The sequence below is a fragment of the Astatotilapia calliptera genome, chromosome 17, assembly GCF_964374335.1.
Source record: "Astatotilapia calliptera chromosome 17, fAstCal68.1, whole genome shotgun sequence".
Taxonomy (NCBI): Eukaryota; Metazoa; Chordata; class Actinopteri; order Cichliformes; family Cichlidae; genus Astatotilapia; species Astatotilapia calliptera.
This window is the reverse complement of record NC_137438.1, coordinates 5,482,404-5,506,298: the sequence shown is the minus strand read 5'-3', so window position 1 is coordinate 5,506,298 and position 23,895 is coordinate 5,482,404. Positions and strand designations below refer to the sequence as shown.

Here is a 23,895-nt window from a genome sequence, read left to right as displayed (position 1 = left end):
CCCAGTGAACCCAGCAGGGTGTTTGTCTTTGTCTCTGCGCTCCTGATTTGCATTCATGTCACATGTTGAAAGGATCTGGAAATTTTTAAAGGTAGATCAAGTCGAACAAGATAATTTACCTACTTATTGAAGTATGAGCTTTAACTGTGGCGCTCATGTTAGTCAAACATTAACAAAGGATCTTTATGAAATACAGAAAGCTTTTTTAGTAACTGCAGAAAAATTGGTTTCACGAAATCGTTCACTTGTCGCACCATAGCGTGACCGCTTTTTGTACTTTTTCATTGTCTCCTGGGAGGAGCAACATTTCTCCTGGCATGTAAAGAAAAAAAATGAAATGCCACTGTGGGAGGCCGCAGACTCCCTCTGGGTACTGGTTCTTTAATGCAGCACGCAAAGAAAGCATTTAAGGAAAAGACTGTGCAAGCAAGGAGTGGAAGGGTGTAGTAGTTTGTTCAATCAACTGTCAAATCACAAAAAAGGTTTGCACAGAACACTCACTGTACTGTGCAAAAATGTAAAATATATGCCTTTATATATTTGTACACAGATTTTAAGTGTCATTAGTCACTTTTTTTTTTTTTAATATCACGGCATTGTAAGTACAGTATGGGCCTTTAGCGTAGCCTCAATCAGAAGCATGTCTTTTTCTTGTGTAATTTATTGACTTCTCCTGAAGGTTTCGTACATCTCAGTCGTGTTACAGCAGTGACCTTTGACCCAGGGGCCACGCTCTTCTGTAAATACTTTAAAGACTTGTAATATAAGCATACTATGTCCTTGCCTGTTTCAAATGAGCTGTAACATTCTTAAGTTTTGTTTGACCCTGATAGTGCATTCATATCCAGCCACAACACAACCTAGGAGTCAAGATGATCCAATATTACTTCATGTGCAACAATAAAACCACTAAAACCACTCTGTTGTTTTGATTTATTCTTGAACGACACAAGTCATTCAAGCTTTCAAGATTTTCAAAAAATGAGAGTAAAGAGTTTAAATCTCCACTATCAGATCAGCTCTTATTTGCAAATCACATATTTTTAAGAAAAACACCAGGCAGACGCAAAAGCAGAACAGATTCTCTGTTCTGCTGAGAGAAATACGTGTTAGGGAAAAAAATTGTTTTGCTTGAAGAGAACCACAGAAACATTAATATTGGACAGTGTTGTGAGAACTAATGGCAACAGGTTGAATGTGAGACTTCAGAATTCCAGCAGGAGGTAATGATAGTAAAATCTGTCCAAAATGACACGTTACTTTGAGGTGAAATCCTACTGGACTCCATAACTCTGGACTCTTTAGCATTTCTGGGGATGGAAGATATGAGGATTTTCAAACAGGTCCCCTGTGCTGCCACTTGTATTTCCTAAAGCAGCCTTTATTTTTAAAAATAAATAACATTATTAGTTTGATCTTCACGCACTCTGTCCGCAACAAAGCCACAAGCTCCTGTCCAAGTCCTGCACCTCAGCAAACCCAGGCCAACTTGCAGCTCTTGATGGTTTCTAGGTGATTAGGATGCCCCCTGGGGGCCTTCAGCAGGTGTGAATCCCTCTGTCTGCATCTTCTCCTTGTATTTCAGGAAGTCTCTCCTTTTGGTAAAATACTTCACCTGCAGGGGAGAATGAAAAGGAGCAAGAAGCTACTGAAGGCTGACAATCTTGTTGCTGCTTAGGTTCTTTAAAATGTTCTCTAAATGTCTACATTTAACTTAAAGTTTCCAAAATTGTCCAATAAACACTGTCGGCTGCTCATCTGTGACACTGCTATCGACACTATCTGCAACCCTAACTTCAACCATTAATAAAAAAGATGGGATATTTTACCCACTGGGCCGGGCATTTGGCCTCAAATTCGCTCTGGAACCTCTGGCACGATGCAGCATTGTCATCATTATCATCCAAACACTTCCAGAGATGATCCCTGGCATCCCAGCAGGTCTTCCTTTCTGCTGAGTTTGGAGCTGTCATCACTGCCCCAAACACAAAGAGAAAATTAATCATCAATAAAACAGAAATTTTAATAGCTAATGACTTAGCACAGGTAAACTGTTAAAATATAACAGTTTCTCTACCACAGAAATCTATTCTAGTCAGGAAAGTCCCCTCATCCATATAACAGTTAATCTAAGCTTTGTATATACAGTTGGGTAAACTTTACCTTCACATATTGTCCAGGTTTTCACAACTTTCTGTGTTCACACTGAAAAAACAGCCTCAAAAAGAACTTGCACATCTTCTAAGCCTGCTTTAATACCAGACTGCAACCTTACACAACAACAGGTGCTGTGGCAAAAAGTCAGACAACAATTAATTTCCGGTATTTGCCAAAAATGACTATATTTCATCTGTTGTAAATGACTGGACTAACTGATTGGATATAATGTGGGTGCAAATACAAAGAGTCATAAAAATACTTGCAAAATAATCATTATTTTTTATATATAACACCTTTATAAATCCTCTTGAATACAGTTTATTTACCAATATAAGCAAACATATTGGGCACTAAAAAAGCAGAGAAATATTAGAAATGACTTTTGTGGCACCACACCGGTAGCTGCCAAACCAACTTCACCTGTATAAACTTAGCTAAACGTCACTCACTGAATAAAAACGCGGAAACCTCTCAGAGCACGTCTCCCTTCAGTCTCCCGCGTTCACTCCATAAAGCCCGACCACCCGCACAGAGCTACTTGTACTCCACAAACGACAGACAGACTTTTGTAACCTGCTCGGGTGTTTGTAGCGTAGAGCAAAGTGAAGGACGCTCACAGAGGCGCTTCCTTGTCGCGCCGTGATGACGTTCGGACGTAGCTACTGAAATGTACCAGGTGATGGCGCCATTGTTACACCAAAGAAGCGCGAGGACGACAGGTTTTGAAGGTTGTTTTTTTTGTATATTAATGTAATATTAAGTAATTCATCCGTTTAATTAAATTGTATTTTTAAACTGTGTTGCTTGTGAGGCAGGTTTTGTCTGGGTGGTATGACATCTCTCTCTCTATATGTATATTACAGGACGGTATTTCCTAAAGGAAGCAACATGTGAGTGATTGATAGCAAATTTTCCACTGACAGCATTTATTTTTCTATTCTACCCACTGTAAAACGTTCACATCTTTTTTATATTTTTATTTATTTATTTATTTATTTATTTATTTATTTATTACACTGTCCAAATGGTAATATGTGCCAAATGCAGTGAGGTGTTACAGTGGTGTCTGGACAGAAGAAATCATTGGACTAGAAAATCGTTAAAGAGAAGTGGACTCTTTGAAACAGGCCACTTGGGTTTTAGAGAAAACCACAGGACAGAGACAGCTGATGAATTATAAGCGCTGTATTTGACACTCTTGGATCGCTAGATTTTCTTTTTGAGTTGTCTCCAACAGTGGGTTGGCATTTCTAGTTTAGGTTTTAAGGTGGTTTTATTCTTATTTGCCAGATAAGTCTTTTAGTATTGTTATTGACAAGTCAGTCCTCAGGGAAGAAAGTACCTCCAGTCTAGTTTTATGAAGCTGCCATGCCAGATAAAACCCACACAGACACAGGGAGAACCTGTTGATTGGTTTGGGATTTTTCAAACTGTAGATGATTTCTCTCAATTTCATTTTTTTTTCATTTTCTTATGCATTTGTAAAGATATGAGGGGAAAAAGACTCTGTCTCATAATGGCAAAAAAAAAAAAAAAATCCCTCCAAAAAATTCTGTTTCCTGGATCCAGATCCAGATTAACTTCAAAACTTAAACATTTTAAGTGTTAAAGCCATAAGTGTGAGTAATCCTGATAACAAACAGACTGAGCGAGACAACAAAACCTCCTTGGCAAAGGTAGGAATGCTGCTAGTTGCAACTTGGTTTGGAATAGTTTAATGTCAGTAAACACAGGACCACAGGAAACCCCAGCTGTGACCGTGGGTAATTTTGCTAAAACTTTGAGTCTGTTTGTATGGGAGGTCATGAATTTATTCATACCTCCATATTATCCGTGGAAGCCTCAGCAAACGCTAAGTGAATGTAATGATTTTTTGTGTATGTGTGTGCATGTGTGTCTTAGTGGGAAATGCGTGTTGTTGATTAACTCTCCTTTTTCTTTCCTCCCTCAGCCACTGTGATGGAGAATAGCCCCACTGGTTGCCATGGCGCCCAGCAGAAATCCACCCTAGTTGGTGTGTAGACTGAAGGGAATGAAAAACACAAGCACCCCCGATGCAAGGGTGAGAGGCTCACCCTGTTCTGGGGAAAGTAAGTGTTTGTGCGTGTCTTGAGTGCGTTTCTTCAGAGACAGAACTTCATTCACTATTTATGGCACAAACCATTTACTGACCTCACGTCTGGTGTGTTACTTCCTCTGTTAATGAGGGGTTTTCATTTGAGCTTACTTCATTACACAGATTTCAGCAGGTATAGAGCAGCTCTCTGGAAGTGCGTGGAAAACCAATAAATAAACGAGGGGCTGTGATATTCAAAAAAGTCTTAAAGTGGCTAAAATTGTCTGCAATTACACTACACTACTAAAATTGTTACATTACAGTGTGATGAGTTCATTGATTGGATTTTTGTTGGCACACAAGATGCATATTTCATGCTATCATAGATACATCAACAACTCACATTGACTCACATTGAACCAGTGCTGTAAGATAAAGTCCTAATATCTAAAAAGAGAGCCTGTTTCATGTGGGAGGAATCCTATGCATTTGCCATGAGCTTTATCCCACCAGGCTCTAACCCTCCGCCAAATCTTATGGTAAACATGCTTGTCGGCTTATGTAGCTCCTGTGCAAAAGTAACTCAGCTTAAAAAATGCATTAGGCTCCAAGGCAAGCTGCAAAGTTTTGAAGATGCGTTGTAAATCTCTGAGTGATGAATAATGAGTGTCTCCCTCATGTCTGTAATTTGTGACTCGCAGTTTTGCATCCTTATTTCAGTTGACTGCGGACTTACGATGACTCGTTTCATCTGGGACACACACTTATTAAGAACTAAAGGATTTAAGAATCAAAAGCTGGATTCAGAGATTAGAGCTAAATAGTTCAATAGATTTTATTTGAGAATCAGAGGCAGTTGAGTGCAGCAGAGTGGTTCAGGCAGCTGAGATTGCTGGAAGCAAACCATACATGAGGCTCAACCCCTTATCAAGCAGGATCCATACAGACCTAATGGACTTATTTTGTCATTTTAGCTATAGAATTAAAGAAATCAATCTCATCTTTCAGGAAATTTCTGACTTTTAGCAAAAATTGTAACAGAATTGCAGTTATTTTAAGAGTGCTTACAAAATAGTCTGACTTGCAATTTGAAAGATGGTAGTGGATGAGACAGAGGGTTAATTAAAGAATTTAAAAAAAACTAGGTTTAAGTTTAAAATATTGTTGACAATACCAACAGGGAGCCTGGTTCTGCCGGAGGTTTCTTCCTGTTAAAAGGGAGTTTTTCCTTCCCACTGTCGCCAAAGTGCTTGCTCAGAGGGGACCATATGACTGTTGGGTTTTTCTCTGTATGTATTGTGTAGGGTCTACCATGCAATATAAAGTGGCTTTAGGCAACTGTTGTTGTTATTTGGCACTGTATATATCAAATTGAATTGAAATTGAATACCATAAGATTTCTGCCGCTTGGTTATATTGAACAATGTGGTGGAGAATTAAGAACCATGTTGTACTGTATACACACTGCAAGAGCTTAATTATTGAATGAGTCTTTGAGCTCTAAACTTCACACGAGTTGAAGTTTAGACTTCACACGGTGAGAAACAGGGAGTGCATGTCACGATCCTGGGTCTTATGACCCAGTGTTTTGAGTTTTAGTTCTTTTGATGTTTATAGTGTATGTTTAAGCTCATTAGGTTTCCTATGTGCATTTGCTTATTAGTTCCCCCTTGTGTTTTCAACCCCTGTGAAGTCTCCCTTGCCCTTCGTGTGTTTCATGTCTGTGTGTCTTATGTTGTCAGGTCTGCGTCTCATTATATTTCCTATGTTATTTTGAAGGGGTCCTGTGTTCCTATGTTCAATGTTTTTAGTGTTACTCTCTCCTTGTGACGTCGTTGTGTTCATGTGTGTCAGCTGTTTCTCCATGTGTTCCCACTTCCCTCATTATCCTCCTGTGTGTATTTAGTCCGTGTGCTTTCAGTCATTCTTTGTCAGGTCGTCTGCTCATCCACGTCACAACTTCAGGAATCTATGTCAGTTCACCATGTTTAAGGTTTTTTCATGTTTAGTTTTAGTTCACCCAGTTTAGGTTATTGTTTAGTTTCACCAATGCCCTTTTGTTTGTACCCTTTTTTGCTAGCCTCAATAAACGGCTTGTTTTTTGTTAACTCCACGCCACGTTCAGTTTTTGGAGTCTGCGTTTTGGGTCCTTTTGTCAACACATACAGTCTGCCCTCGCCGGACTGTGACAGTGCAAAGCCACAGCCATGGAAAGCACTGTTGGATTAAGATCTGAAACTAATACACAACACAGAGCAACAAATATGGAGGCAAAACAGAAAAACACAAACATTCAGGAACACATCTTGTTTTAAAAGTAGAATGGGAGGCAGAGCATTTTGGCTCCTCTTCTGTGGAACCAGCTTTCACTTTGGATTTGAGGCTGAGACTGGCACCCTGTCTGCTTTTTAATTTGTTTTCTTTTTTGATAAAGCAGAATCAAAGCAGAGCCACGGCAGATAGCCGTCCTTCCCTGAGCGTTGGGTCTGCTGGAGGTTTCTTCCTGTTAAAAGGGAGTTTTTCCTTCCCACTGCTGCCACGTGCTTTCTCATAGGGGGTTGTCTGATTGTTGGGGTTTCTCTGTATTATTGTAGGATCTTTACATATAGTATAAAGAGACAAATGTTGTTGTGATTTGGTGCTATATAATAAAACTGAATTGAACTGAAGTGAATTTTAATTTGCAGTGCAGTCACAGGCAGCATTAGAGTTCAGACTGGCTTCTTGAGAAAACTTTGTTTCAATAATGAGTGCAGGCTGAAGAACAGAGGTCCACACATCTGATGACGCCACACTTCATGCCATGTTAAAAACTAAACCTCATTCACAGTGACCCTTTGCACTTAAAAACCACTGCTTTCTGCAAAATCAGGAACTCCAAATGAAGTATACTGTACCTCTCGGCCCAATTATAATCTGCCCCCTATATACCCTCGCCCTGCAAACTCTCACTCTCATTCTCATGGAAGGTCTGCCACATTATGTGCTGCTTCAAACCAAATAACCTTAAATGGAAGTGGGTTATAAAGCCAAGGCTTAGTAACTGCATTCTGTGAAGGAGCAGAGCTGCTTTTAGATCCAACACGGAGGGCTGGGTCTGCAATAAACTAAATGAAGCGCCATTCCTGAAACGTGTGTATGTTTTTGAAAAAGCGCTTCATATTTTATTTATTTATTTGTTACAAATTGTGATAATAAGCAAAAAGAAGACAAAATGTTATGAACCACTGAATAAAGATTAAATGGAGCAGGCACATTGCTGTGATCGTGATCTGTCCATATGAAGTTTTTGTTTCCAGAAGAATCTCTCCTACCCCACAATTAAGAGATGTGACTACACATCAAAAATACATCGGGCTATTATGAAAGTTTTAAAATGTTTAAAAGAGAAATAAAGCAGAGCTCAGAGGTTTGGAAGGTTTGTGCTTTCATGAATATTCATTTCCTCCTCTTTTTTGCTCTTAAATGACCTGGCTGTTTTTGACAGTTGTATCATTTTGTGTGTGTGTGTGTGTGTGTGCACACTCCACATACAATGTGGGTCATCTCTGGAATTTGAAGCTTAATTCTATGGGATCAACCACTTGGGTAATGTAGGCTCTCACCACTTTCATTTGACTCTGATAGATCTCAAAGTTATTTTCTCATTCTGTTTGAAAGTCTTGCTTTCATTTTTTTTTTAAATGAACTGGTGAGGTGGTTGATCCATTGTGTCATTTCAAAGCTATTAAAAGCACTAAAGCATTTCCTCTTCCTCCTACTGCAATGTTGTCAGCAGCAGAAGCACCATCTGATCTGGCAACAGATTCTTTGCGGAGAGAACCAGAAATGTGAGCAGCGACCGTTAGATTGGAGCAGTGTGATGTATTATCCATTCACAGTTGTCAGGAATAATGCCACAAATAGAATTTAAAAAAAGCTGCACCAGTGGAAGAAGTACTTTTTCTATATTTTTAATGCATGCTTTAAATTGTATGAGCACCTGTTCCTTTGGGGTGACCATCAGTCTGCTGTCACCTGTCAGTCAGTGTCACTTCGGCCTGTATGTCAAGAAGAGGTTTACAGTACTTGTGACAAGACAGTTAGCAGAGGTGTGGACTCGAGTCACATGACTTGGACTCGAGTCAGACTCGAGTCATTAATTTTATGACTTTAGACTTGACTTGAAAAAATGTTCTAAGACTTGTGACTTGACTTGGACTTTTACACCAATGACTTGGGACTTGAATTGGACTTGAACCGGTTTACTTGAAAAGACTTGATATTTTACCCCAAATATAAAATTTAACATGCATATTATATAGAGATTGAAAATGTGACGTCATTCACGGGTAGAACCGCAAAGGATTCTGGGAACTCGTGGCAAGCGGTAGTAGCGCACGCAGGCTTTCAATTGAAATCAGTTATACAGCGATAAAAAGAAACACAAAAATGTCAAGAAGCTGTTGTATTATTAACTGCAATAGCCGGTCGCATGACAGCCACGGGAAGCCGACGGGTAAAGAGATCGGTTGTTATCGGATTACGTCGTTGAAGAGAAATTGTTCGAGCCATGTTTCCGAAGTAAGACGCGACGGATGGCCTGGTTTGCAGCCATTCAAAGATCAAATATAACGTCCCAGAACCCTCCAGCTCACAGGTTAGTCTGCTCCAAGCATTTACACGAAGGTCAGTGTCTTTTAGTAGTTAATACGTCATTTTCATAACATAATTAGTGATATAGGTTACAAGCAAGTCTGGCGCTGAACAGAAATTGTCGCGCTATGCTCCTTTGTTTATTGTGCATAAATAGTAAATTATCCTGACACAATATTGCGTTTCGCTTCTGTTATTGTGGTACATTGACAAAAACATATACTTTTATTCACAGGATAAAACAGGTTTTTTGTATCACTAATTGCCCAGTACGATTACAGCATACAGTATTATTGTCACTGCTACATTTCTGTGATGCTACCAGAAATTATTTCCACTACTAATTAATTACCGTTGAGCTCAAAGGTCCTATTAATAAACAGTTAATGAATGTGTATTTATGACGACAATTTGTGAGACTGGTAAACTTATGATACGTACGATGGTCTTTCGTTCTACACGGTGCATTTCAAGGTCCTGCACCCATCCGTCGGTAAACTGTACCTGGGCTTGTTGCAGTGACCTGAAGTTACTAAACTTCATGAGTGTATGCACTCACTCCAAGAACCGTATGATTATAAATATGCATATAAATATGCTACAATGAGATAGCTGACTTCATCTAACTAGCAAATGTTTTCCAGGCTACGTTGGTGATACAGTTTTTTTTTATGTGTATGATATTTTTGTCATGCGATTTTAAAGCTGGTCCTACAACCGCATCCAAGAATAACATGCAGCTTATCTCAGAACTGTCGGTGAAAATTATTCTTGGAGCTAGGTTTAATTGAGCTGCATTTTAAAGAGGTGCAATTTCACAATTTGTGTATATTTTCTAAGTTCACTATTTTGTCATGTGTTGAGAAAAACACAGATTTAAAAATTACATGGTCTAATATTTACATTTAGCATAACTGCAACATTATTTTTTCGTTGTTTTTTTTTTAAAGACTCGAAAGGACTTGAAATTCAAAGTTTCAGACTTGTGACTTGACTCGGACTTTTACACCAGTGACTTGAGACTCGACTCTGACTTGCCTGACATTACTTGAGACTTGACTTGAGACTTGAGGATAAAGACTTGAGACTTACTTGAGACTTGCAAAACAATGACTTGGTCCCACCTCTGACAGTTAGGTTTAAAGTCAGTTCTAAGAGCAGTTTAAAAGGGATTATCAGATATAATGTGCACGCTGTCTGTAAGCTAAACTTTAAAAATTTTATCCTTGCTTGTGATTTTTAAATATTGCAATGAAATACATCTTGCAACAGAAGAAGCCTCTTGGATGAGAGTTGAAACACCTTCAAGAACTTAAAAATGTCCAGTCGCTTTCTTTCAAAGCTCTTTAGACTAGCAGGACTTGGATGACTGAGAAACCTACAGAGACATTTCACTAAAGCTGTTTTCTCTTTGTTCTTTCTGTTTTAAATAGTCCTATTTAGCATTATTATCACTTTAACGCTCAGATCAATCTATTGACGTTAAAGGAGAGTCTTTATACTGTACTTTCTATTTTTTCACTGTATTCTTCTATGATAGATTTTATGATTGGGCAGATGTGATTTTGTCTCTAGGCCATTAATCTGTCCAAATATCCTTAATGAATCTTTCAGCTACCAGTCTGATTCTTGTTCTCCTGCTCTCACTGTGTGCCTCTATCTTTCTGTGACTCATAGAAACTGTCATGTAAACACTTCATTCAAGCAAGGTTAATGAGACTATGATGTTAACATGAATTTGTGTGATATAAATGATCTGCACGTCTGGATTTGTTCAGCTAGTCCATTTATCAACATGTGCTAGGGGCCATCATATCAGAATATTTATGAGTGTTGTGAGATGGCATCTATTCCCCAGAGACAAATAAGAAATGAAGGAGCCGATAATGAGGTCTGAATATTGTAAAAACAGAATTACAGATAAGTAAGTCCTTTTTCTCCCTGCTCACGTGATAAATAGAGTGAGAGATGAGTCATTTGACTTCAAGATTGTTAGTGGAAACTTTAGTATTCCAGGACGGTAAATGTCAGATCACAGTCACACACTTGCTCGCATTCAGTTTCACTCTCAGATGAAAACACTTACACTCAGGTGCTGCTAATATAAATCGATGACCGTGGAAAGAAAAGAAAAAGAAACCCCTTTCTCTCCTGACACTGACTGATAGGTCAGCTGCCTTTTAATCGCAGAGAACACGGAAGCTTGGCTCACGAATTCTCAACACAATGTACTGTACAGTGTTTGAGCAACCACCTACTGTATAATGTGCAGCCCAATGTTTTCAGCACTTACAGTAAGCATTAAATCACTCACTCCACGGCGGAGGCATCTCTTTCTTTCACCCACAAACACAAACGAACACATCGAGCAGTATTTGCCAAACCAGTGGTGTCCAGGATGCTGACCTCCCGTTGCCACCAGTCAACCAGTCAATATCATTGTCAGTCTGGAAATGACATCCACTGTCATGGTAACAGAAGTTTTAGCATTTCCACACTCATTTAAATAACATTTGTTGACACTATATGCACATGTGTAAATGTGAAAGAAGCCACATGAACGCTGCAAAGATTTTTTTATTTCTATGTGTTTTAAAACACTCAGTCAGCTGCCTCTCCATGCAGTCCACTGTCCTGGACAGCAGCTGGCAAGAAGAGTACTGACTCTGCTCGTGTTTGGTGTATCAGTGCATGAAAATTCAGAACAGGGTACAAGGGTTTTTGTCAAACTGGTTTATTTATGTTAAAAACTACTTGAGTAGTCATCCACAGTTAGAAGTATATGAGGCAAAGATGAATGGAGGGCAGCTGCGGCGTGAATCTTTTCTTAAAGTGTCATTAAATCAGTGATTAGAGGCGCCGCTGATAACGTGGCGCAAATCTTCTCTGTGGGTAACCTAAATGAGCTCCTGTCAGGTTATTGACCTTGTTCCAGTCGTGATGTGAATGCACAGTGAGAGTGAGGAAAGAGAGCAAACACGTAATCCATAATCCATAGCTGCCTGTGTGCACTGGAAACAGAATCAGCTTTACTCAGTAACAGGATGTGAGAAAGCTCTGGATGCTTTTGCAGGAGGCCTTCATCAGGCTGCAACTGTCAGAGGAGACCGTGTGTGGGTCTGACATGTTTGTTATCAGATGATTTGATTCATTTACCCCTCTTTTCTTACACTCATGTTACAGGCTTTGACTATAAAAGGTAATGTTTGTGCGGTTTGAATGAGACTCGGTGAGAGAAGATTCCCTCCGAAGCTTAACTTTTCTATTCGTGTGAGTAATTACACAAACTGAGGGTCCAATCAGCATGTTTTCCACAGACAACACTCCCGTTCTTTCACAAACATGCATGCACCTTTACTCTTATGTGCCGGCAGCACGGACGCCAGAGGGGATATTGTAACAAGCATCCGAAAAAATGTTGGTCCAACAAGTGAGATGAGGCTCCGGCCTGAGTTAAGGGGGGGATTAGCTCTCTTAATTTATGCTAATGAATGCACACAGAGCAACAAGAGCTGTGTGTTATTGTGTGACTGATGCCTGTCTCACAGACACACAAAAACTCCTGAATCCATCAGTCCACAACCAACTACAGCCAAAACTCTCTACCATCACCCTGTTTCCTCTGTGGGACTGCGCTGGCTCGGCTGCTTCCACATTCTTGTTTTTGTTATTTGTTTCTGCTTCAGCTCAGCAGACTGTCGTCATTTCTCTGCTTAGCTGCGCAAATTCAAGTTGGTTTTTTGTTGTTGTTGTTTTTTTAAAGGTCACCACCTGATGTCCGTCTGTGACATTAGAGCTATTTGAAGTAACCTGCTTTTGTTTTTGTTTTTTCTGTGACATCACAGCTGTCTAAATTGCCTGTGGGGACGCTTAGCCCATGAAAAGCCATGCTCATTTCCTATCAATGGGTTTCCTATCACAAACACACACCACAACCTTTCGACTATTTTTGTAATAATGAAGGCTGGAGGGAAGTCCCACAAACAGACACGAGAACAAAAAGGATTGAAATAAAAATGAGCCTTTAATGGCTGTGAGAAACATCCAGGAGCAACAAAGTCTAATAACTGAAGAAACCATAAATCCAAAAAGTAAACAGAATGGAGCAAAGGGATGAATCCTAAAGGAATGATGTTCAGCACACAAGGGAGCATGCACAGATAAACCAAACCGAGACAGGAAACCTCACAACATTCAATCACCACAACAGTGAACCCAAACAGAAATCTAGACTTAATAATAAATACAGTTCCAAAACACCACAAAATCTGTGGGCCAGGAAAACTTTTGGCACTCGTGGTATGTTGTGTAAATCATATAGGTTTGATCCTGGAGAAAAGAAGGCTGGATGCAGCCCAAATACCCATACTGTGTACCAGTGGCTAAAGCCCAGATGTAGCCCACATCTCCAGGTTTCATTGGGTCACAAAAACTGTGCAAAAGCCGCCATCCCTAATTTCTTTATATTTTGCTTCCAAGGATCCAGACTGTCTTGGAATTTTTTAAAGCAGCCTTGAGTGGCAGTTTTTCAGATTTCTAAAGAACTTTCAAAGATTTTCTTTGGACATTGTCTGCTTTTTCATTCACTGCAGTCTTGTATGTGACCATTTTTAGTATAATTTCTTTCTTGTTTGTTAAACTACTTAACACTTACCTATGAATCAGTAATGCATTGAAAGGGTCGTAACTGAAGGGATGAACAACTTTTGTGTCTGCACAAATTAGACACATAGTAAAGAACCAATTTTCCATTTCTTTCACCAAATCTATGAAAAATAACAAAGATGACAGAGTTTGACAGGGATAAAGTATTATTTTTGCATGAACAAGGTGATTCCTAAAGAGATATTAGCCAAAAACTTGGTTTAACATGGCATGGTGTGCAGTGTGTCATTACAAAATTTCTTGACGTGTGGAGGACATGAACCGTACCTGAAAATTATAAGAAAGTTCGCATAAGAGAGTCGAGGCTGTGTCACCAAATATTGACTTTTGAGCTTGTGAGAATTGTACAAACTCGGTTTTTGTTATATATGCAGTATTTGACTGAATATTTCAGTAAATCACTGCAGCTATTTCCATTTTTAGCCAAATATGAAGAAATGAGGCTCAAGAATTTTGCACAATATTGTGTAAGGGATGAAAAAAATCAATAAAGTGAGCTATGCAGTGAGAAATGAGTGTGTCACTATACAGCACTGTAACATTAGAGAGCACAGGTACAGTTACTGCATATCCTTGTCATTCCCACAGTGCCACATATTACCAAGATCTCATTGGGTAGATAGGAGGAATACTGTATTATGTGTTGTACTGCCGCCCTGGGATATAAGAGCCTGATCACAGTCGCATGCCACACACACACACACACACACACACACACACACACACACACACACACACACACACACACACACACACACAATGTCCCTACTACCATAAGGAATTTCGCAGGAGCGAAACAGTGATTTCCATTAATGGCAGTGGGCGGCGCGCGCGCACAGCTCGTCTCTTACTGCGATGTACATGCGCGTCCGTAATCGTCCAACCAGCCAGCGAGCCCGCACTCCTCAAATCAGACCCAGCCGAACCAACCCGAGCCGAACTACAACGATCCGAATCGACATCCCCGCCAGCGCAGTCCAAGGCTGGAGAGACGGAATGATGACCTCTTAACGCATCTTTTACGCACTCGACCCGCTGTCCGTCCCTTAAAAGCTCACATTCCGCCTGTTTGCGCTTGATTCGCGTGCTGAGATCATGGACACAGCACTTCTAAGGACCCATATTATCTTCTCTCTGCTTCTCCTTTTCATCCAAATAGGTAAGAAACTGAGGAGGAAAATGATAAGAATCCCAATTTAAGTGATTGTGGTGGCTGACAAGTGATGCCGTGAATGTTTCTGAACGCCGTTTAAAGACCGAGCGGTGGGTCCGTGTTATTCCCCCGGAATATTCGGCACACTTTCAGCCCGTGTTTCCAAATGTGCAATCGGTGGAAAAGACAGAAGGATTACACATGTTGCCGCTGGCTTCTCGGGGTTTCAGGATTGTTGTTTCAGAGGAAGCGTGCGCAGTGCATGCAGCGGTTTCCCTGATCATGCTTTAGACGTGTTGAAGCGTTTTCAAAGACAAGTTGAAGAGTGAATGAAATGTGATGCTCGCTGTGAGCGCGCTCGGTGTTTGATGTTTTATTTGGTGAACGCTCGCGGTCTTCTAAACGCATCTGAGAAGATAAATATTAATCAACATTTTCAGTGACATGACGGGATTCCACTGGGCTTTCTCTGAGTCACAAACATGTAGATACAATCTACATTTTCATTCAAATTGGAAGACGCGGGAATCCATATGAAAGCTTAATGTTTAGCACATTGTGGTTTAAGTACGGTTCTATATAATGTTTGAAAGTACTTTTTGGTTTGGCTGCTGAATTCACGCCTTTAACATTTACTCACCTCAGTTATTATTTTTTGACCTTGTTGGCTCATTTTAACCTCACCTTAATAGCTTGTTGATGCCAAATCACAGATACTCATTCGTGTATTGAAATTGGTACAGATTTGCGTAACAGGTGGGGAAGAAACTGTGAATTCTGTGTATCCTGACTGCAAACACATTACCAACGACTAATAACTGGAATACATAAGCATCCGATCTGTTCAGATTTCATCAAAACCAGATTAGTGGCAGTTCCAAGATCTAGCCCCCTCATGGAGCAAAGCCAAGTTACATGAATTAAAGCGAACAGTGTAGCTTTAGATGGTAACTTTCATTCACTGTGAAATATATTATAGTAGTAAATTGATGCTGAAATATAACCAATATGGCATATCTAAGTGTTATCATAAAACCTGAGGCAAACAGTAAAATTGAAGTGGCCCCAGGAGGGATTTTCCTGGCACAGAGTCAGGAATTTTTCAACAAGAGTTCAAAAGTGAAGAATGAAATGAAGACGTTTCTAAATTTGCTGAGGTGCTCTTTGAACTACTTAGAGGGACGCCTGCCAATCTCAACCAGCTTCTGTCTGAAGCTGGTTGAAAAATGTTGATTTTGACCTCATAACAAACAGTCAGTTGTTCAAGGTTGAGTCTTAATGAGGTTATCCAACTGATTTTTATTCAATCAGCTGTTCAAAAGGCAGAATCCCATGACGGTCCAGTTATTAAGCCGAGATCAGACGGTTTCAAACGTTTTCACGTCCCGAAACACAAACCTGTCTGCTCCCATTTGATGAGATTTTCTCTGATGACATCCTTTCTTTTTTTTCCTTCTTTTAATTTGATAAACTCTAAATTTGTACAGAAATAGATGCATCATGATAGATGGTACGAGGGAGGGAAGATACCTGAAATCTTCCTCTACTACATGGTTGATTGGTTGGATGGTTGAATTCAATAATAGCAGTGCAATTGCTATTGCTCTCATGTCAAGAAAAAAAGAAGAAGAAGAGGATCAGAATCTGCATAAATTCCACCGGCCTTTAACTCCTTCCACCACCTGCTGTCACCACAGGGTAAAGGCCATATCTTAATTAAATGGAGATGCTCGGAATAAAGAGATCTGTGCATCTGAGATTTGGTGTGATCGGCTGAGATCATTTTCTACTGAACTTTAGAGGAGTTCCTTTCTAAGAAAAGCCTTTGCACGGTCAAAGTTTGAGATGAAGTTGTTGGCGTCCACTTGTTGTTGATTCTCTTTGCAATTATCTGATGCAGTTTGGTCCATTGCTTTTTGAATGTTTATGTGAAAGCTCATGTTTTCAGATACATAGTGAGAGAAATATTGTCTCCCCTCTCTCGAGGAAGCACAGCGTCTCCCCCCACCATCTGTCTCCCAATATGCCTGGACACCACACAACATCACACACATTTTCTTGCTCAGCCTTGCTGTCACACTCCTCCGTGCAAACACACACACATACAAATAGCAGTGAACACAGTCCTTTTTGCTGCGCCTTATGCTTTTTAACAGCACAGTCTCCATACAGCGTACATCTGACTTCTCAGTGTGTATCACACCTGCTGCCTTTCATGCTCTATCTGCAGTTTAGCAGGAAGGAGAGGATGTGAGCTTGTGTTCCCTTTTGGATACAACATTTTGGCTTTGTACATATGAAGAACCAAGTGTTTGGAAACCCCCATAACATGGAGTTTTAGTATCCTGTGATCCTGCTGGTTAGAGATTTAAACCTAATCTGATTCAGCTCAGCATGGTGGTTGTCTCCTCTGGTGCTCTTACCACTTCACAGCACTCTGGGCTTCGCTCAGCTCACACGTTAAACTCAGCTTTCCAAACACAACACCTTGTAGCTGATGCTTTTTTCCCCAGCTTGGTTCTGCAGTTGGTTGCGCGGTACCACCAATCATTTTGTATTGAGTTTAGCTCTAGTGTTGAGCTTGGAAATAGTAGCAAAGGCACTGTGGCTGTAATAGATTTGGCAGTGCATGACAGATAGTTAGATGGAGTGAGACAGCAACAGGCTGCATGCTATTGATCAGTGTGTGTGTGTGTGTTTGATCTGTGAGTGTAGTGTGTACTAATCTCATCAAAATTCCTCTGATCATCAGATGAATTTCATGAAGCCCCCTGTGCAGAAAATCTGAGCATTACAGCACCATGCACTGTCATCTCTGAAGTGTTCAGCGAATTGTACGGTGTGCTTGTGAGATACCATCTGGCTGGCCAGTGCACTCTGGGAATTTGAACCAAAGGGGTTGCATCCGGTGACATAAGGATAGGATGCCTGATGGTGTAATAGTAATTGGCTACAAAATATTGGCACGTACATCCTGGCACCCCTAGTGAACTGAGCATGCTCCATGTGTAAACACATCAATTATATAAAAGAAGCAGTCGAATCAGTCAAATAGATGGTAATGCACAATAGACGTGTCTCTTCTGTAACAGTTAGATTTAAAATTTTTACTTTTAAATGAGATCTGTTGCCTTTTTTCCTTTTTTTTAATATACATTATAGAATATTTATTGCTATGGTGGTTGATGCTCATATTAGATATGGTCGAAGACTCTAATAAGAGGTTTATAGAGAATATAATACATAAACTGATACATACAGTGCATACGACTGTCCCTGTGTCCCCTCAGTTTGAATGAAGACACCACCTTGTCTCCAAACTGTTGCCAACTGCTCACTGAGCCATAAGGAAACTTGAAAAAGTGAGATCCAAACCAGAAACGGAGAATGTTTTCCTTCAATGTAAAAGCTGTGCCTTATCAGTGCAACCAACACGTTTCAGAAGGTGCAACAACCAATTGCTAACCAGCAGGACAATGCCCATTTTTCGCTGGTGACCGGAGTTTGCCAAGGGGTTGTGATCATTCTCTTGGGCTCTGTGACAAGTCTAAGAATTAAGAATGAATGAAAATTAGTTCTTTAAGCGAACTTTAAAATCAACCATATTGACATTAAATCTGTTACTTTATCAATCTTCGTAGGCAAATTGAACACCACGATAAGCTGTGCAGGTTCGTAGCTTAGCAAAGTCGTACTAAAACATTTGACAGATTTTCCAGCGCCGTGTAGCACATAAATCGTTTCGAGGTCAGTAAACACAACCAGAATTCATACATAAGGCACACGGGATTATAAGCGGCACTGTCGATTTTCAGAAAAATCAAAGGATTGATTTTAAGTGTGCCGTATTTTCCAAAAAACACGGCAATAACGACGGCCTGCTAGCATGTTCTACCAAAAATAGTGCTTTGTTGTGTATCTGACGGACGAAAGCCAAACCAGTTCCACACCACTGAAGTTGCAGCATTTTTACAAACCAATTCTGGTTCATCTGTTTCACTCAACGATCCGCTTTCGCCCTTCTCATTCTCCGTCGCCGCCATGCTTTTTCCACCATGTGCGTATGAAAACAAAGGCACTGCGCATTTACCCATATCACGATATTTCATTTTCTTATCGTTGCCCAACATTATACCGTGAATGGTATGATATGGCCCAGCCTTAAATTAAATCATGACAGACAGTGCACGTTTTCAGCTTTAATTTGAAGGGTTTTACAAAAGTAATGGATTCATTGTTAAGGATTGCAGCCATTCTTGTACACAGAGAGCCATTTGCAGAGGCTCAACAGTAATTGGACAAGCAAACATAATTTTAAATATAAAGATTATTTTTAATACCTGGGCCTAAATTCTATGCAGTGAGTGACTGCCTGAAGTCACATACACATAACATGCTTCCCTTGAGATGCTCTGCTGTGTCTTTACTACAGCTGCCTTCAGTTGCTGTTTTTTTTGTGGGTCTCTCTGCCTTTAGTTTTGTCTTCAGTAACTGAAGCATGCTCCCTTGGGTCAAGATCAGGTGACTGCTGTGGTCATTCAAGAATATCCCATTTCTTTGGCATGAAAAGTTTCTGGGTTGCTTTTGCATTATGTTTTGGGTCAGTATCCATTTTCACTGTGAAACATTGTCTGGTTAGTTTTGGAGATCAGTTTTGACTAAATCTGAACAGAAAGTACACCCTGTACACTTCACAGGCCATCCTTCTGCTCCTATCAGTAGTCATATCATATACACATTAGCCGAGCCATTCCTGCACGTGCCATAATACTGCTTTGGATCATGAGCTGTTCCTTTCCTTCCTTCATACCTTTCTCTTCCAAACATACTGGTTTAAGTTACAAGTCTTAATTTTATCTCTCCAACGAACCAATTACAATGAGATACTTCCCTTCTGTTCTTGACAATGTGACATTGGAAATAACTCTGTGATCATCCACTTTGTCCTCTGTGGCATTAGGCCTTTTGGTGTTGCCCGTACATGCCTTCTTTTTAAGAATATAGAATACATTAGCCAACTTCTACATTTTTATTTTCTGCTCTCTCTTTGGTAGGTTTATTTTGTTTTTTTCAGCCTAATGATGGCCTCCCTCACTCACATGGACATATCTTTGAACTTCATTGTTCCAGCAAACAGTTACTGAATGCAGGTTCAGCACTTCGAGTCAACTAATACAACTACTACAGTGCTTTTGTAAAACCCTTGAATTAAAGCTGCACCCAAATCAAATCTTGAATGTTTGATTTAAAATTCACTGTGGTGATGAACAAAGAAATAATTACACACATTCAAAAAAAAAAAAGAAATTTCACTGTCCAACAACTTACAGACCTAAATGAATAAAAATTTAAACTAATAAATGTATTTATGTTGATAATTTCATTTATTTGCACATACTATACTATAAGCTCTGCCTGATTTTACTTTCAGGTTCACTGCTTGTGCAGTGATGTCAATAGTGGGCAAAACTGAACTGAATTGAGCAGATCGACCTCTTAGATTGCTCTGTTGTCACTGATTACAGAGCCATTGTAGGGTCTTCACCTGACAAAATAATGTTAATATAATGTGGTGCTACATAAATGAAATTGAATCAAACTGAAAATTAAAAATGAACTGGGATATCCAATGTATCTATTTGAGGCAATGTTAAAGGATACCTCATAGAAAAATCAGGTCACTGCCTAATTTAAAAATCCAGAACCCTCTGAGCGTTTTAGTTGGTGTCAGCATCAACATAACATAGAAGTACTACATATTTCTATTTCGGAGCCCTGCTGTTTTGTACATAGGATTGCATTTAAGATAAAGTCTGTTTGTCAGTCTCCATCTACCTTTAACTCCATACTTAAGATGAGATTATGTGCGCACTAATTTACACACATGCACACACACATTCATACACACGTGTGCAGGCTGGTGGAGTCAAGCTTGGTCAACCAACGAAATAAAAATCTTCACTGAGGGAAATAAATCTTGTTAGAAAGATTTTCCAAAGCCTTCTTAACTGTCTGGCATTTGGGATTTAAAAAAAAGTGTATATATATATAAAATCTGATTTCTTTTTTTCTTGACAACACACTGGGGAGAGGATGATATTGCATTAAAAAAAAGATTCATTCTGAAAGTTGAGGAATCTATTAACATTTCTGTGTTCTGCAGACTTTGTACAGCAAATCGTATTGAAAGCCAAACTTGAATGTTGAGTATACATGCAGAGGTAGGAAGAACTGTCCGTAGCCACTGCTGGGTTGGTGTTGCTAAAAACCACAGCTGTTGCACTGAATAATTGATTGGCTGCTTTCTACTTTGATAATTTTTCTTCCTGCCCTCTGTTTTTCCCCACTCATGCAGCTACTTTTCTGTCTGGCCCCTCCATCTAAAGCATTATACTCGTAAGTGCTCTTATTCTTTAATCCACTCAGACGCATTCTGCTGCGACTGTGACAGCGTTTGGTCATGGCTATTTTAGAGCTGGTCTGTGCCACGAGGACTGACGGATCTCTTTGATACTGAGCGGCCTGAACAGGAAACTCAGCTTGCTTATGTCAGTCAGAGCTTTCTTTTTTTTTTTCACAAATTACTTTGGTTGCTGTTGTCAGTTGTGATTTAAAAATGCATAAAGTGTCAAAGATAAAAGGGCATCAAAACCTGCACAAAGAGGTAGTGGGAATGATTGAGGATTTAAAAAAAACAAAAAAACCCAACTTAGTTTCTATATTTTAAAAATAAACTTTAGTCAGTTTTCTCTCGCAGTTTAGTTTCGTTTTTAATCAGTGTTTAATTTTCAGTTGTCTCATTCCGATTCACTGTTTCAGTTGGTTATGTTCCTAATAAGGTCATGGTTTAGGCTTAAATGCATCTGTAGCGGGAAACATATACAGTGGGGCAAAAAAGTATTTAGTCAGCCACCGATTGTGCAAGTTCCCCCACTTAAAATGATGACAGAGGTCAGTAATTTGCACCAGAGGTACACTTCAACTGTGAGAGACAGAATGTGAAAAAAAAATCCATGAATCCACATGGTAGGATTTGTAAAGAATTTATTCGTAAATCAGGGTGGAAAATAAGTATTTGGTCAATAACAAAAATACAACTCAATACTTTGTAACATAACCTTTGTTGGCAATAACAGAGGTCAAACGTTTACTATAGGTCTTTACCAGGTTTGCACACACAGTAGCTGGTATTTTGGCCCATTCCTCCATGCAGATCTTCTCGAGAGCAGTGATGTTTTGGGGCTGTTGCCGAGCAACATGGACTTTCAACTCCCGCCACAGATTTTCTATGGGGTTGAGGTCTGGAGACTGGCTAGGCCACTCCAGGACTTTCAAATGCTTCTTACGGAGCCACTCCTTTGTTGCCCGGGTGGTGTGTTTTGGATCATTGTCATGTTGGAAGACCCAGCCTCGTTTCATCTTCAAAGTTCTCACTGATGGAAGGAGGTTTTGGCTCAAAATCTCACGATACATGGCCCCATTCATTCTGTCCTTAACACGGATCAGTCATCCTGTCCCCTTGGCAGAAAAACAGCCCCATAGCATGATGTTTCCACCCCCATGCTTCACAGTAGGTATGGTGTTCTTGGGATGCAACTCAGTATTCTTCTTCCTCCAAACACGACGAGTTGAGTTTATACCAAAAAGTTCTACTTTGGTTTCATCTGACCACATGACATTCTCCCAATCCTCTGCTGTATCATCCATGTGCTCTCTGGCAAACTTCAGACGGGCCTGGACATGCACTGGCTTCAGCAGCGGAACACGTCTGGCACTGCGGGATTTGATTCCCTGCCGTTGTAGTGTGTTACTGATGGTGACCTTTGTTACTTTGGTCCCAGCTCTCTGCAGGTCATTCACCAGGTCCCCCCGTGTGGTTCTGGGATCTTTGCTCACTGTTCTCATGATCATTTTGACTCCACGGGATGAGATCTTGCGTGGAGCCCCAGATCGAGGGAGATTATCAGTGGTCTTGTATGTCTTCCATTTTCTGATGATTGCTCCCACAGTTGATTTCTTCACACCAAGCTGCTTGCCTATTGTAGATTCACTCTTCCCAGTCTGGTGCAGGTCTACAATACTTTTCCTGGTGTCCTTCGAAAGCTCTTTGGTCTTGGCCATGGCGGAGTTTGGAGTCTGACTGTTTGAGGCTGTGGACAGGTGTCTTTTATACAGATGATGAGTTCAAACAGGTGCCATTCATACAGGTAACGAGTGGGGGACAGAAAAGCTTCTTACAGAAGAGAGAGCCAGAGATTTTCCTTGTTTGAGGTGACCAAATACTTATTTTCCACCCTAATTTACGAATAAATTCTTTACAAATCCTACCATGTGAATTCATGGATTTTCTTTTCACATTCTGTCTCTCACAGTTGAAGTGTACCTCTGGTGCAAATTACTGACCTCTGTCATCATTTTAAGTGGGGGAACTTGCACAATCGGTGGCTGACTAAATACTTTTTTGCCCCACTGTAGCTGGGAAGTCACCAACCTTCTGATTTGTAGCTGACCGGCTTCACTAATAAACTCCAGCCCCTTCCAAGAAGTATGACCTGTAGCGACCTTAGTGAAACTTAGTTTGCTGGGGAAGTGACTCTATGCAGAGGTGAAAGTCTTCTTTCACCAGATATCTTCAGTTGTCTGGTGTTATGGCAACTCTGACCTCAGCTAGTAATGCTACATTTCTCCGTGGCTTTGGCAGTGTTTGTAACGTGGTGGAGGATCAACATTTCATTAATGTTTCTATGAATTCTCTGAAAACCATGCAACACAATGCTGATAACATAAGACGAGTTCTGGTTACCAACTAGAAAAGCCTTCAGTGCTCTTCAGTTTTTCAATGATCTCCTCTTTTGCTACAACTGATACTGGCAACATCAGCACTACCTCTTTAGAACCTGGGATTGGATTCATCATGCCTGAAATACAACCATACAGCTGCCTTGCACTGGCCCAGCAATGTGTGGTTAAATGTTTCTCTGAGAAATAAGATGCCCGGCTTTCTTGTGTGGTATCTAGATGCTAGGTGACTTGGAGAGTAAGAGAAGTTCAAACCCATGTTACTTTGTCACTTCACAGCAACTGGCCGTCACAGACTTGAAATGGTGGTAAATTTGTCTTCACCATTTAGTGCTTTAAGTCTGAAAATCTCCAGGAGCTGATAAGAGGATGAAGATAAGGATCAGAGGAGTTTGCATCTAAAAAGGCCAATGTCTGGATAAGAGGG

At 40.2% G+C, this 23,895-nt stretch overlaps 2 protein-coding genes across 4 annotated transcripts in view; one reads left to right on the top strand and one right to left on the bottom strand.

Moving 5' to 3' along the window:
- Nucleotides 1-430: 430 nt before the first annotated feature.
- On the bottom strand, nt 431-2,801 carry coa6 (cytochrome c oxidase assembly factor 6). Its single transcript, XM_026146355.2, has 3 exons — nt 2,610-2,801; nt 1,830-1,975; nt 431-1,615 (listed from the first exon to the last, which is right to left on the bottom strand). Coding segments are annotated over exons 1-3 (246 nt in total). The 5' UTR covers nt 2,611-2,801; the 3' UTR covers nt 431-1,516.
- Nucleotides 2,802-14,379: 11,578 nt separating this feature from the next.
- ptprz1b (protein tyrosine phosphatase receptor type Z1b) overlaps nt 14,380-23,895 on the top strand; it is a 70,711-nt gene continuing 61,195 nt past the window's right edge. For all 3 annotated transcript variants that reach the window (XM_080291209.1, XM_026146605.2, XM_026146604.2), the window contains exon 1: nt 14,380-14,675. In XM_080291209.1, coding sequence (XP_080147335.1) covers nt 14,612-14,675 — 64 coding nt within the window. In that variant the 5' untranslated portion in view covers nt 14,380-14,611. The remainder of the gene's footprint in view (nt 14,676-23,895) is intronic.